Source organism: Protomyctophum parallelum, assembly GCF_964188405.1.
Source record: "Protomyctophum parallelum genome assembly, chromosome: 23".
In the NCBI taxonomy this organism is placed as follows: domain Eukaryota; kingdom Metazoa; phylum Chordata; class Actinopteri; order Myctophiformes; family Myctophidae; genus Protomyctophum; species Protomyctophum parallelum.
Genome location: NC_139715.1, coordinates 20,864,925 through 20,880,337, shown reverse-complemented (window position 1 = coordinate 20,880,337; position 15,413 = coordinate 20,864,925). Strand labels below are relative to the sequence as shown.

The 15,413-nt window shown below is 43.4% G+C and overlaps 1 protein-coding gene across 1 annotated transcript in view; it reads left to right on the top strand.

Annotated features, from left to right (window-relative positions):
* Window positions 1-15,413, top strand: part of ncam2 (neural cell adhesion molecule 2) — a 194,975-nt gene that overhangs the window by 144,267 nt on the left and 35,295 nt on the right. Inside the window, exons 5-9 of the mRNA XM_083758886.1 lie at window positions 340-477; window positions 4,568-4,685; window positions 7,203-7,375; window positions 12,002-12,147; window positions 14,601-14,751. Coding sequence (XP_083615012.1) covers window positions 340-477; window positions 4,568-4,685; window positions 7,203-7,375; window positions 12,002-12,147; window positions 14,601-14,751 — 726 coding nt within the window. The remainder of the gene's footprint in view (window positions 1-339; window positions 478-4,567; window positions 4,686-7,202; window positions 7,376-12,001; window positions 12,148-14,600; window positions 14,752-15,413) is intronic.

Below are 15,413 nucleotides of genomic sequence, written 5' to 3'. Positions count from 1 at the left end.
CTCCTCCTCCCTGTGCACCTTAATTGGAAATGAACCATTTCTGCCTTTTTTGATTGACAGTAAAGTTATCTTGAATCTGTGTCTCTTTCCATGTGTATCTGTCTTTCATTGTGATTCTCTCTCTCTCTCTCTCATATGGATGCTGGTGGATCTTTATGACACAGGTGTGGGATGGGTGTGGTATTGTATTTGGTTTATGTTTTAGGCACATATAAGCTTTCAGCTTCAGCCTATTCCTTTTGATCACCTCTATCTATGTAACAGTTTTCTTATGTTGATGAATAATTGTATTGATACTGTGAAGATGATCAAATAAGTAATATCTCCGTCTCTGTGAAGGCAGGTACCAGGTGTTGCCGAACAACAACCTTGAGATCCGCCAGGTGACCAAGGCAGACGAGGGCGTGTACCGCTGTGAGGCCAGCGTCGAAGCCCGCGGCGAGATAGACTTTGTGGACATCACTGTGGTCGTCAACGGTGAGCGAGCTGCCACTCCGAAGTTTCCTTAAGGGCAAAAACACACACAGGCTGCAAACGGCGCGCGTCAAAACAGCGGTGAAAAATGATTTTTCTTTACTACAAACATGACAGCCGTGCACCACATCCTGTTGGTGCTTATGGGCGGCACTTTGCGGGTGTCGATACAGTGCTGCTACGCTGCCTGTTCACAGCCTGTGTGTGTGTTTCCCTTTATACTTACACACACTTACACACACACACCCCCCCCCCCCCCCCCCCCGCTGGCTACATTAATGCAATCATGGCGGCCCCTTTGAGCGAGCGAGGCGAAACGCAAAGCAACGAGCAATGTGGGACAGTTTTGTTGTGATTGTCAACACCTCTGGTAAGAATGTCGGTGCACTAAAATGCACTAATATTATGCAAGTTTGCAACCCTCCACTGCACTGCCTCGAGAGGCGGGGTGCACATGTCGCTCATAGAGAGCAGTCTCATGTTGAAGCATATTATATTGCAGAGAAACACACTATGGGTCTGGATCTATATCGGATCGGATTGGTCGTACCGGGTCCAAACCAAGGCCCCAGTGAGGCTCTCCAACGTTGAGGCCCTAGTGGTAAGAGGAGGGACTACAGGCGGACCCGTGGATTCATGACAGGGAAACCCAGTGCAGCTCGGTTGCACTTCCGCATTTGACCACCAAAATTTGGTTCGGTTCAGATATCACCGGTCCCGTTTCGGACCGGGTCCAATTTTATGGACCCTGCCCTCTAGCTAGTATACGTATACTGTATGCTAGGGTTCAATTTATAATAAAAAACTTAACTTAACACGCCTAATTCATTCTGATATACTGTATATACTGCACTATGTAAGGGTAGCCTACAATAATTAATGCTGATATACTGTACTGTGTATATACTGCACTGTATACTGCATACTCCTACTACTGTTTGGGGATATGACATACCAAACACAAAAGCATGTGCAGAGTTTGGGTTTATGGATCCATGCTGTAGTCTTTTTGTTGTCTTTTTGTCTAACGGAGCTCTTTGAGGGAGATCATGTGTGACGTGGGCGTGTGTGGAGTCTGGACACAGAGTAGAGAACTGAGCAGAGGAGGACAGGGTCCAATACTTATCATGTTAGACAGATGCTGCTGCCTCGTCACAGTTGTCCAGTTAGTGCTATTGGACACGACTCATGGAGTTTGATCATTGCGTGGACTGAGAGTGTGTGTGTGTGTGTGTGTGTGTGTGTGTGTGTGTGTGTGTGTGTGTGTGTGTGTGTGTGTGTGTGTGTGTGTGTGTGTGTGTGTGTGTGTGTGTGTGTGTGTGTGTGTGTGTGTGTGTGTGTGTGTGTGTGTGTGTGTGTGTGATTTACAAATTATAATCATTGTGAAGTCATGCCAGAAATAAATGATAAAATATGAGCGCATGCCCCTCTATTCTGACTAGTGCGGTATCCAAATTGAGTGAATTTATAGTCCGGTGATTACGAATTCGCAAGAATACGATGGCGAACATTCCAGACAACAGAGGCGGGAGTGGCAGAGGTGCATCTGCCGCTGATCCAAAGCCAGCCAGCAGGGTCCGGAACCCAGCTCCAAAACACACCGGAAAACATCATGGAAGCATTCCTGGCTTCATCCCAAAGGCCGTTTCCGGCCAGATCAGCCAAGTCCTACCAGGTGAAGATGTCCCCTTAATAAAAGCCATCCGACCCACTCCGAGAACGCCCCGGAGCTCCACTGTGTCTTCATTCCCCTCCAGAAGTCAGAGCCAGAGTCAGGCCTTTAAAGCAGTGGCATTTGATGACCGTGATGATGATAATGATCTTAATCTTTGTGTAGAGAAAAAATACCCGATTTGCTCGTCCACATAATATGATGTAAATTCTCCATTAATTGTCAATGGGAATTTAATGTTTATGTAAGACGAAAATCTACACTATAGTTGAATATAGGAGGGGCTAGCACCCCTCAAAAAGAGTGTGTGTGTGTGTGGGGGGGGATATCAGGTTTTTGTGACAGCATGAATAACAATTTCACGCATATTACCTGAATTTTGATGAAGTGTAATTGATCAGTACTTTCACCTTTAACTCAAAAGATATTTTCATACCTTCTAAATAGACATATTTGCACACAACACAGTCTAAAAATGTAAGGGATATGAACAGTGTCATTATTACAGGTCATTGTTGAGAAATACACACAGAGGGATCTAATTAACCTGAAGGGGTTTTTATTTCTCAATTAATGACTAGCTCACTATTCATTACCCTGCTTGTTACACGGCTACTTCATAAAGAAATTACAATGACACAAAATGTATCAACAAAACGATGTCATTGATTTTTAAATAATTTAATTTCTTACAGTAAAGAAAATGGTCCGTCCACCATGACATAGTATGTGCTCAAATATGAATCAATGTTGAGTTACTGTACTGCCTATTTCTTGCCTAGTTGCCTACATTGTCTTATTGTCTGGATTTATTTATCTTCTGGAATATATATATTTTTATAAAGGTTGCAATACATCAAAGCAAGTATTCATATGCTCTCTCCCCCCTCCTCCTCCTCCTCCTCCTCTCTCTCTCTCTCTCTCTCTCTCTCTCTCTCTCTCTCTCTCCCTCTCTCTCTCATTAGCAGGCAACACGCCCCTACTGGTACTCATTATATGATGCTCATAGGTGAACGTATAGGTGAACGTCACATACATAAGTGAACACGGACAAAGCTGTTCCTTGGAGTGGTTGCACCACTCAAAAAAAAACAAATGATTGTTAAAATTGGTTATGCAGTTGAGAGTTGCCACCTGGCATCCCACAATGCAATGCTTTTCTAAGTGAAAAAGGAATAAATATTTGTCAGGAGAGTTTTGCCCAAACAAAGAGATGCATTCAACAGTCAAATAAGACTAATCTCGCCACACGTGTGCATGTGTGCGTGTATTTGTGCGACATTTTCTCCAGTTGAGTGCCGCATAAAGAGAAAGAAAAGAGATTTGTCCATGCAGGTCAACTTGTTTCTTATCGGAAATGAGAGAGAGAGAGAGAGAGAGAGAGACACGGATGAAGAGATGAAGAGAGTCCCATTTGTATTGAGCTCTCTTTCTGCATAGGTGTCATTGTCACCAGAGCTCCTGTCTGTCTCAGAGACAACTGGGCCAGCTCTCTGCTTTACTTTGACCTGTGGATAAGATGACACCTCTGCAGCTGATTGGAAAGCAGGAACACTCTACTTTGGCTGCTGCTAGTCTCAGGGGAGCACAGATTAATTTATTCCATACTGTATTGCCTGGAGCTTGAACTGCTGCTACTGAACATTGTTTGATCAGCTGAGTTTCCTCCATGTGTTGTTATACATGTTTCTATATTTATTTGCTATCTATCTATGTAGATTATCTGGCTGCCTGGCTGGCTGTGTCATGAGATAAATATTTATCAGTGCCCTTCCCCTAGGCGGTTGGCTAAAGGGCCTTTCTGTGTGGAGTTTGCATGTTCTCCCCGTGTCCCCTAGGACAGTGGTTCCCAAACGTTTTCGTGCCAAGGACCCCTAAATTTACACTAATTAGCCCGCGGACCCCATTTGAAAAGATATGCCAGGGACACCCATAAGACAAGATTTGTATGGCTCTAGCAGTGATTCTCATTCATTAGTCTACTCTACGGACCCCCATTTAATGGCATTTTCTATCTCTGGGACCCCCAATTTATATTGTACAATCAATGTTAATTTAACTCGGAGTGTACAAATGGAACCAAATGGTCCGGGTCCATTTGGTTCCATTTGTACACTCAGAGTTATAGATCCATGGTTCCATTTGGTTCCTAACTATACATCATACGTAGCTGGGGGTCCCTGGACCCCACTTTGGGAACCACTGCCCTAGGTTACATACCCTCCAACTGGGGAAACTCCCCCCTGTCAGTTGAAAAGAACTTGGACCTCTCATGCATATAGAAGGAAGCATGAGGTCAGTCCGTTGCTCTCCCCAGGTTGGTATAGATGGAGTGTATAGCACCCACGAAAATCGTGGGATTAAAACATTTATAATATATACAAAAGAAAGGGCTATTAGTATGACCCTCTTGTCTTCCAGTGCCTCCAGTTCTATCAGTGTTCCAGCCGTCCTTCAACGCCACCGCTGACTACCAGGAGTCAGTCACCTTCACCTGCATCACGTCTGGATCCCCTCAGCCCGACGTCACCTGGCACAGGTTGGTAGCACTCCGTTTTAACCTGTTATTATTTTAAGATGTTGGCACATATTTCTCCTCCAACATGAGGTCCTGTAATATTTGAATGATGCCTGGACGGGGCACTGCTGGTCTAGCGGTAAAGGTGCGTATACCACCAAAGACCAAGGGGGAGATTTATGGTCTTGCTTTGATTCAGGGTCTCTGGTTTGATTCTGACTGGAAATGTACGTGCGTCCACCTTTTCTGATCATATACTTGTCTGTTTCTTCCGTCTAAATAAGCCAATGTGTTTTTAGTTTTTTCATCTGACTGAACTATAATTGTATTTCCTCTTTAAAACATCCAGATCACAATTATGTTGTCAGCCCAGACTTCAGTTGGTGTGGATGTTTCCATAACCACTTGAACATTATCTATATGCATTGACCAAAGTCTCTGGGCGTCTATACCCTCTTATCCCCTCCTTTCCCCCCCTCTACACCAAATCCCTTTGCCAGAAATACAAGCTCACAACGCATTGTGAGCTGAGTAGATATGCTATTTCCTCACAATGTTTGCCTATTTTCACCGAATGTTTGCCTGAATGGGCTCTATGCACACAGGCCATGTTGGAAAGAACATGGGCCCCTTCCCTACTTCCTTCACAGGCATTACCACCACTGATGCCAATAAAGGCTCTGTTCCATTCTGGTCAAACAGAGACAGGGGTGTTGCTATTGTGCGTGTTGGCTCACTGGAAACACTCTGCTACACCAGTGGGTCACAAGGTGTCCTTGAGTGGGTTCCAAATGGCCCTGTATGGGTTTGTAACTCTGAGAGTGTGAGAGTGTGCAAATGGAACCAACATAACATTTGTACACTCTTGGAGTCCTTGAAATTAAAAAGTTTGAGAACCACTAAATGAAATAGAGCCTAGTATCATCGGTAACACCTGTGAAGGAAGTATAGGGAATGGGCCCGGGAGTAGGAAGATTTATTCTGTGTGCATAGAGCCCCATTGGGATGATAGGGTAAGGGTTCATGGGGGTTAAAGCCTTTGAGGTATACCTTCTGCTACGTGTGATTTATTTTCACATTACCGTGCCCTTGTTGTGACTACCGCTCTGTTGCTTAATGGCTGTAGACGTTTCAGGCTCTCACACACTTGAGTCAGTATTTCTCGTCCAAAATCATCGCATGTTCAAAAAATAAATACAACCTCACATTGTCGGTCATGTTTACACACACACACACACACACCTGCCTCTGGAACTGTCGTCCCAATATTTCAGATCAGGTTCAATATATATTGCACTGCGTTTTTAGTTTTCTTTTTTTCTGCATCTGTCAACGTTTCTATTTTGTGTTTCAAGGTGTGTGTGTGTGTGTGTGTGTGTGTGTGTGTGTGTGTGTGTGTGTGTGTGTGTGTGTGTGTGTGTGTGTGCGTGTGCGTGTGCGTGTGCGTGTGCGTGTGTGTGTACTGCAGGTCGCTGTTCAGCATCAATTGAGTTGCGGAAATTGGTTTTCTTTTTAATATGTGGCTCCAGTATTGCTAGCAAATCATCAAACCCGGGCCACTGAAATGAACCTTGAAACGATGTGGATAATTCCACAGGTCCTTGCTCAGCAGGTGAAACTGTCTCCTCGCTCTTTACCTGCAAGACCAAATTATTATATTTCCTTTTTATTTTTTCTGTTTTCAACAAGCGAGAGGACCACAAAATCACCCTCGCTGATGCTGCTGACTCAATTCTGTTTTGTCCTGCGAAACAATGTGCAAGGTTTCTGTGATGAATGAAAAGACAATATGTATTTGGCTGCCAACTCCCATCTGAAAAGATTTTGTTCCAGACACGCACGCACACGCACGCACAGTCGCACACGCATCACGCACACAGTCGCTGCAGGAGATACAAATCACAGAATCACCCTGGATGTAAACACTTTTCTTTTGACGTCGCCCTCCTCCTCTTACATTTCCTCAGTGTGTGTGTGGTTTCCTTTCAGCATGGGGGCTTCACAGCATGGGGAGAACGGACATCAACAATGATCTCAGATCCAAATATTGTACTTTTACCTTTAGCTTTTCCCTCTAGTTACTTTGTAGATTTGGATTAATCATCACGGAACCCGCTCAAGGAACACTGGATATCCCCGGACCACTGGTTGAAAACCACTGCCTTAGAAAATTGACACTGGGTGAAAATAAACTGGGTTACAAAAATTGGGGGATACAAAAATACAAAAGAATAAAGGCTCATACATAGTCTGGATTTTCTGTGGTTAGGTGACCACCGAACTACAACATGACGTCACGAGTCGCGGTGAAGAGCAAACCACCGCCACCGCTCCAGCCCTTCTCTCTGTTTTTACTCACCACTCCTCAACGTTATTTTGCGGTGGTCAGCGGTGGTCAGCGGTGGTCGCGGTGGTCAGCTCACCACCGAAAATCCAGACTATGAATAGGCCTTAAGGGTTCACCCTCTATTTGAAGTATTCAAAATAAATAAATTATGACGACGATCACTTCCTTGTCCTTATCTCGTGTTCCTCCAGGAGAGGTCAGCAGCTGCAGCAGCAATTGGAGAAGTACGTGATCTTGGGTCTGGAGGCTGGCCGGAGCACCCTGACCATCCACAGCATCCGACAGGAGGACGGGGGCCCCTACGCCTGCAGGGCCACCAACAAGGCCGGCTCCCAGGAGCGAGAGCTCCTCCTCAAAGTGTTTGGTAAGTAAGCCCGCGTAGTGGTGGAAAAAAGTACTCAAATGTTTCAACCCATTCTGACCTGAGATCAGATTCTAAAAATGTCTTTGATTTTTCAAAAATAGCAGACCTACAAGCTCGTAGAGCGCTACTCGGTGGCGCGCTATGAGCTTGTAGATCTGCTATTTTTCAATAGCTAAAGCACATCATAATGCTAACACCAGGGGTTCCCGCCCAAAATGGGTTAACCCATTCTGACCTGAGATCAGATTCATACGAGGTTTCCGCCGGACACATACTGGTCTGATTAATCCGTTCTGACCTGAGATCAGATTAAAAAAAATGTCAGTCGTTCTTCGATTTTTCAAAGAATAGCAGACCTACAAGCTCGTATCGCGACACTCGGTGGCGCGATATGAGCTTGTAGATCTGCTATTTTTAAATAGCTAAAGCATAACATGATGCCAACACCAAAATGGGTGCCCGGTCAGAATGGGTTAAGTATCAATACTGTGCTGTAGAACTAAAGTCCGTAATTCAAAATGTATAAAGTGCAAAGTATTGGTATCAATTCAAAATATAAGTAACAAAAGTACAAAGTGCTCATTATGCAGAATGTCTCATTTCAGCTTGTAGATCGGCTATTTTCAAATGGCCGAAAGGTATAGCGGTAAAAAGTGGTTACTCTGTTTTGTAATAATAATCAAAATCTACAAAGCAGTAGCTTAGTAGCTAAGGTTTTAAATACGTGTAGTGGAGTAAAAGTACAATATTTTGATTATTTGCCTGTAGTGGAGTAGAAGTAAAAGTACTGGAAATTGGAAATACTCAAGTAAAGTACAATTACCTCAATTTTTTAATTACAGTACTTACAGTACAGTACAGTACTTAAGTTACTTTACACCACGGATTTGGGGCAGGACAAGGTTGCAGAGAAATCAAAATGTTTTAATTCTCTCTGAAGCAGCCTAACTGTGAAATGACACTGAGGGCTATATTTTGCGTGTCTTAAGTACCAGGTCTTATTACTTAACTTAAAACCTGGAGGCGTGGTCAATGCTCTATGGCCACTCAGAATAGCCAAATGGCATTGATCACGCCTCCAGGTCTTAAGTTAAGTAATAAGACCTGGTACTTAAGACACGCAAAATACAGCCCTGAGGGCTCCATTAAGCAGTTCAAATAATATTACTAATCATATTACAGTTTTATGAGCTGGGGGCGTGTGGTATGTCATATTGCAATTTTGGGCATGTTAAGAAGCGCTTTCGACACCCCGTGGATTGCGCAAAACGGCCTTGAATTAGTCAAAATAATTAACATATGGACACTCCCACAATGCTAAAATATTCAGGAACGCCATATGCCATTATGTGTGTGCGTTCAACACGGGCCGATATCCCTTTCATAATATGATTGTGCGCAGAGCGAGGGCAATTTATGTATTACCCCATTGTAAAACGCATCTTCAAAATGGCACCCTGAGGGTCTACAGTATAAGGATCCCATGCCAGGAGGTAATATCATGAATTTCTCATGTTATCCATTCACTTCCCCCGAATTCTCGCCAAATGGGACACCTGAACGAGTTAACCCATTAAAAGTGTGACACCGGTGCACAACCAAGTATAAATCCATTAAGGGTTGCACTAGAGCACCATTTCCCAAACAGTGGGTCGGGACCCATTTGTGGGTCGCAGACACATTTTTATGGTTCCCTTGAATTTTTGTTTCCTACATTTTGTTTTTAATTATTATTATTTAAAAACATTAAAAAAGAAAATCCCTAAAAAGTTAGTTTCATGAATTAATACCAAATTAAATGATTTAAAGTAATTTCTTGATCGAAGAAATTCCATGAATTAGAATGTTTAATATGTACTGAAAATAGCCGATCTACAAGCTCATATAGCGGCGCGAATCGATACCTTGTGAGCTTGTAGATCGGCTATTTTCACTAGTTTTCTTCCTGGGCAAACGTCTAATTTCTCTTTTTGGTTAACTGCAAAAAGGTTTGGGAACTACTGCCCTAGAGGAAAGGCACCAAAATCTGTATGGCTTTTTGGGAACATGACACTCTGTTCCATAGTGGTGGATAGATGAGATGATAGATGAGCCACCCCTTGGGGCTTGAAAGGTTTATGAGCTATACGCGTTGCATTTATGTCACCTTAAATCACTGACGTATACAGCACTGCGTTGATCAAAAAACAAAAAAATATTCCCATTTGATAGAAATGCATCATGGAATGCGAGCAATGTCATCAATGTGATTCATTTAATTTCAAAAGTCGCATTTAATTTACTGAAACACCGAATATGAGATCCTCGTACAAAAAAAAGTTTGTAATTATTATTTTCATGAAGCTCTGAGCTGTTTTCCACACATTCTTCATATAGTTCTTCTCCCACCGTGAAATTACATGGAGATTTATACGCCATTCATCAACAACTTGTCAAGTCGAGAGAAGCACTCGTTCTTCAAAATGTACAGTTTAATGAAGGTAACAGGGGGAGTTTTGTTTTGCAATGGGAGGTATGGGGTGTAGCTGTAAGTTAGTTTTATTGTCCTTGACAGCCCATGCGGGGGAGGGGCACAGGGAATGTATAAGCTGATGTGCTTGTATTGTGTACGTGCACATGCATATGCCCCTGCTAACAAACGACAGCCTAAAATTACCTATGAAAGTAAGAAATGTCAGTCCTGCTTATGCACGATTCCAGTAAGTAGCCTAATAATATCTGAGGTGCCACCACTCACATTAGAAGTATTAAAATTCTGTTTGAGTTTAGGTCAAAAAATAGTCTTGCAGAATGTTGGCTGTCATAGATAATTGGTATCCAGCTATTCCAGTATCTCAGCAAGAATGCTAAGAATTACTACCATAGCAAAGCTATTCTTTCCACAGACAAGTGCTTTAACTGCCTTTGTGGACATTCATCTATACATCTATTAAATATAAAGACACCAAACTGCTTAGCTAGCTAATACGTTGTTAATGCAACTGAGATATTGGATGGTAAAACAAGTGTTTTAACTATGGCAATTCAATTAAAGCTCTGATCATTTGCTGATGTTTTAACGCTAATTTCCAGGCTATTGCCAAACAATGCCCTGACACCAATAAGGGTGATGATGTGGGTGGACTGGAGTGGGGTCGAACTGGACCAGTTTTCTGAATTTATTCAGCTGCTGCAAGAAGAGCAGCCCTTTGTTGAGCGCTCTCGGTGAGGATCGAAGGTTCTCCTCCCAGCTTGAGTTACAGATTGTTGTTGCAGCAACTACTTTTGGTCTTGTCATTCAAAAACCTTATTGCTTGGGGAAGTACAGCTGCTACAGAGCCTACAGTACTTCTCTTAATGACCTTCTGGATGCGGAACAACTTGTCTCTGCCAGGCCTAAGGCGTGGACGAGAATGTTTTGTCCCTCCCCTGTCTGTGGACAGCTAATCTCCGGCACCATTGGTCCGATCGACGTGAAACTTTACTGTGGACACACACACACACACACACACACACACACACACACACACACACACACACACACACACACACACACACACACACACACACACACACACACACACACACACACACTCACACACACACACACACACCTTGAGGAAGAAAGAAAGTGGAGATTATGTGGTGGTGAATTATGATTAATGTACATAACTATGTATGTACCATTAATATGTGTATCTTATTCAGTTCGGCCACACTCCACAGCCTGAGCAAAGACTGAGCTGAACTGTCTTGGGAGGTAGAAATGTCTAACTGTGTTGGTCAGCAGCTGGAAGTTTGAAGAACCGACCGGGGAAACGGTCCAGAATGCTGGAGTGGAGTGACGGGCATGCTGGATTCCAGCCATGCATGTCTCCTTGAATGCCAGAGAACACAGCATAGTACCTAATTTCCCGTTGGTGTTTAATCTGTGCGTGCAGCTTGTTTAGATCATTTTCGAGGGACTGAACATTTGGCTAGCAGAATGCTACAGGCAGAGGAGGTTTGTTGTTTTCTCTGCCGGGTTGTGCAGAGTCCTAGGTTTTCCTCCGGTGACGACGAGCAAGTAAACAAAGTACCCATGGGGGAGTCCATGGACCGTGATGATGCCAAAAGTTGGCTTAAACTTAAAGTCTGAAATGGCTGACAATGGTCGTATCTCCTAAAGTGTTTGACGGAAGATCTGTCAGAATGTTTAATGAGTCTGTCTTGAAGCGACGGGAGTATTAATAAGAACATGTTAAGAACTTCTTTCTTTTTTAATACGAGAGCATCTTAGGTCTATGGTATTTTTCTTTTCTTTTGAAAGCTTTTGAAAATGACGTCATAAGGCAGCCAAGTCTATTGTTTAGGGCACTAAATATCAATGTGAGACATCATGTGGCCAATATAAATACATGGTTTCGTTTTACACAATAACACACTGACTGCATTCATGTCTCGCAGTCATTATAAGAGAGCTGTCTGGCGCTTATAGACAGCTATATGTTGTTCTGTACCTATCTCGTACCGACTCGGCCTCTACTCGGTCTTGACCTCCTCCCACACTCTGTCTTGACTCGGAATCGACTACAACACTACTCTTGACCATGCTTTCTCTCTCTCTCTCTCTCTCTCTCTCTCTCTCTCTCTCTCTCCATCCTCCAGTCCAGCCTCACATCACTCAGCTCCGTAACGTGACGGCGGTGGAGGGCAGTGCAGCCATGATCTCCTGCGTGTCCGAGGGAGAACCCATGCCTGATATCTCCTGGAGGAGAGCCAGCGATGGACACACATTCACCCACGGAGACAAGGTATGTGTGCGGAAAGGTTGGGGTGTGTGAACAGTGGTGGACAAAGTACTCGCCTCGTGTTTTACTCGGGTATAAGGGGCTATCGCCTCACAGCTAGAAGGTCCTGGGTTCGATTCCCGCTGGGGACGATGTGGGGACGGGGGGGTCGCTAAATAATTTGGGGACGGGGGGGGTCCCCAAATTATTATTATTATTTTCTTTTTGCAACTGAATGGCTGGAAAATGGAAATTAAGAGTGTACATAGTACACAGTACATGCATACACCTTCCCTAATGTAGCAGTAGCAGTCAATTTATATTGGGGGTCGGGAGGCGGCAGGGCAGGGGTCCCGAGACATTGCCAAAGCATTTGGCAAAAAACTTTGATGTTATAGGCAGTGGTTCTCAAAGTAGGGTCCGGGGACCTCCAGGGGTCCTTGAGGGAGTTCCAGGGGGTCCCCAGCTAAATGATAGTTAGTAACCAAATGGACTTTTATGGATCTGCAACTCTGAGAGTGTACAAATGGATCCAAATAGACCTGGCCCGTTATGGTCCATTTGGTTCCATTTGTACACTCTCAGAGTTAGATTAACATTGATTTCACAATATGAATTGGGGTCCCAGAGATATCAATTCCATTAAATGGGGATCCGTAGCCTAACGCATGTCAAAGGAAAAAGGAAAAAGTTGGTATAATGTTCCTTCCATGCGCTACGTCCAACTGGGGGATTTGCATGCTCGTCGATGCATACAGTGTTGGTCTCTCCAGATAATTAAATGAAAAGGGTGATTCCCTTTTGTGAGGTTTTATAACTGTTACCATGGAAACATGCAACAGCTTGCGCTGGTCGGTATTCCTGCATGGCGTTATCTAAAGTGTCCATGCACCAGCGTCACTCAAGCCCTTGATGTGCGATCACATTGCTCACTATTCAAACAACCTTCAACAGACAAGCACTTATAGATTTCATATCTTATGTATTCTCATGGTACTCGTATGAGAAACCACATTACTGCTCTGTGACTATGAATAATAACAGAACTGATGTTGAAGAGTAGCCTACAAAGCTAGCAGGAGCCCATTTCTTTCATTTTCATTAGTTTTTTGTAGTCCCTCTCATTGTAAACATAAGTTACCTTGAGGCAACTCATTTAAATCCTTTATTGTAGGCTATTAGCCTGTGTAAACCCACTCCCCCTGCTGGACAACATTTCATTCTGCCAGGCAGAATGCAAATCTGGCGAGGGGGAGGGGTTTACCCAGGCTAGTAGGCTATAGCACTGAGAATCCAAGACAGTCAAATATTGAATTTAAATCTGCTTTGGTCAGCCTTCATGTAACGTAATACTTCATACTGCCCAGCCCCAGAATGGAATAAATATCACTATTGCTCATTTACAGCAAGGCTTTTATTTTTGGTTGATAATAAATGGATATTGATATGACAGACAAAAAATAAAAAAACATACACACACAGTCAGAAATTGCGGATTTGCCTGTTTGGTCAACTACTAAATAATCTGACCACATAACTGCAGCTGTTATTTTTCAGAAATAAAAAAACCCATATATTTTGAAAACAAAGCAATACTGCTGCATCAAAGTTGTATGGTGACTTTTGTCAATTACTTGCATGAGAGGGGGACAGGTGGTGGAGTTTTAGCAGACAGTTTAAGTGTCCAATGGAGTTAAGAGGTTTTGTCCGAATCGCCTTTTAATACGTTTCATTGGTTCCATATGTTTTTAGCCAACACACGTAAAGGGTGTTCAATAGCACTGATTTATGCAATACTGCAGTAAAAGTCTCATTCAAGTGAAAAGCTACTACATGGTGTGTCAGTTTCTCTGGGTGATAAGTGAGGAACAAGTGGCCACGGTTGACAAGGTGGCGTGCGGAACGGGGAAACTCCCAAGGTGCATTGCCTCATTTACAAGCGTTCATCGATTACAGGAGTGACTGCACTATTTCACTCTTAATTGACCCGTTTGCCCAAATTGATACAATCTGTCTTCATACAGATGTAAAGACCTTGAGGGTAAATCCACAGCTTTATGAGATCGATGGATTGATGACTCAATCTAAAGCAGAAGGAGAGTTAATGTTCAAAACCAACTGTATACCTACGTTACTACGTATAAAGCACTCAAAGTGCTCGGAAAAGAACAATATAGTTATCATGGTCAACACCAACTCTAAGCTACCCACATAGCAAAATTGCTCCAGCCAGTTATGGCCCACATAATCCACTACATTCGTCCCACTTTGAGCAATGAATTTCTTTTATGGCCCAGATCTGGTTTGCCAGAGCTGTGGAAACACTGTTCTGGCCCAGTATATTTACTGGAATATGACTATACTGGAATATAATTGTGCGTGTGATGGTGTACATGTGTGTGTGTGCGCGTGCTTGTGCGTGTGACGTTGTGCGTGTGACGGCGTGCGTGCGTGCGTGCGTGCGTGCGTGCGTTCAGAGCAAAGATGGCCGTTTTGAAGTCCGCGGCCGCCATGGGAAATCCACGCTGAGCATCAGTGACGTGCAGATGTCCGATGTGGGCCGGCTGGACTGTGAGGCACTCAGCAGGATCGGAGGCCATCAGAAGAGCATGTTCCTGGACATTGAGTGTGAGTACACCAGCCTGAAATCTGGCGTGGTCGCATTCGTAATAAATAAATCGATACATGCATCACACCTCAAATGTGTGAAAGGAAATAAAGGATTGCATGCGGTATTGGTCCGAGGCCATATAGACAGACAACTCCCTGGGCTGACAACTTGCTGGGGGCAGCAGATGTGGTGAGTATTCTCATCCTCATTTGGTGAGCGAATGTATGCGCCCCCACTATCAGTATCCATGCTGTCTCAGCATATGATGCTTCAACAATATGCCACCCTCCTCTCAATAAGTGGTGCCTGCCCTGCATGCCAGCAGTGGTGGAAAAAATATTCAAAAGTTTTGACTTAAGTCAAAGTATCAATACTGCTCTCTTACAAGTAAAAGTCTGTAAATCAACATTTACATGAGTAAAAAAGTACAGAAGTATTGGCTTCTAAATGTACTTAAAGTGGCCTATAGTAAAAGTATTCATTGTGCAGAATGTTCAATGTAAAGTTTTCAATTGTATAAGCACTGTGAGCTTAAAAAACTACATTTTTCAGTAAAAGTACAATATTTGGATGCGAGATGTAGTGGAGTAGAAGTAAAAATATTGGAAATAAATTAATAATACCTCAAAATTGTACTTACAGTACATGTTATGTACTTTCCACCACTGCCTCCCAGCCA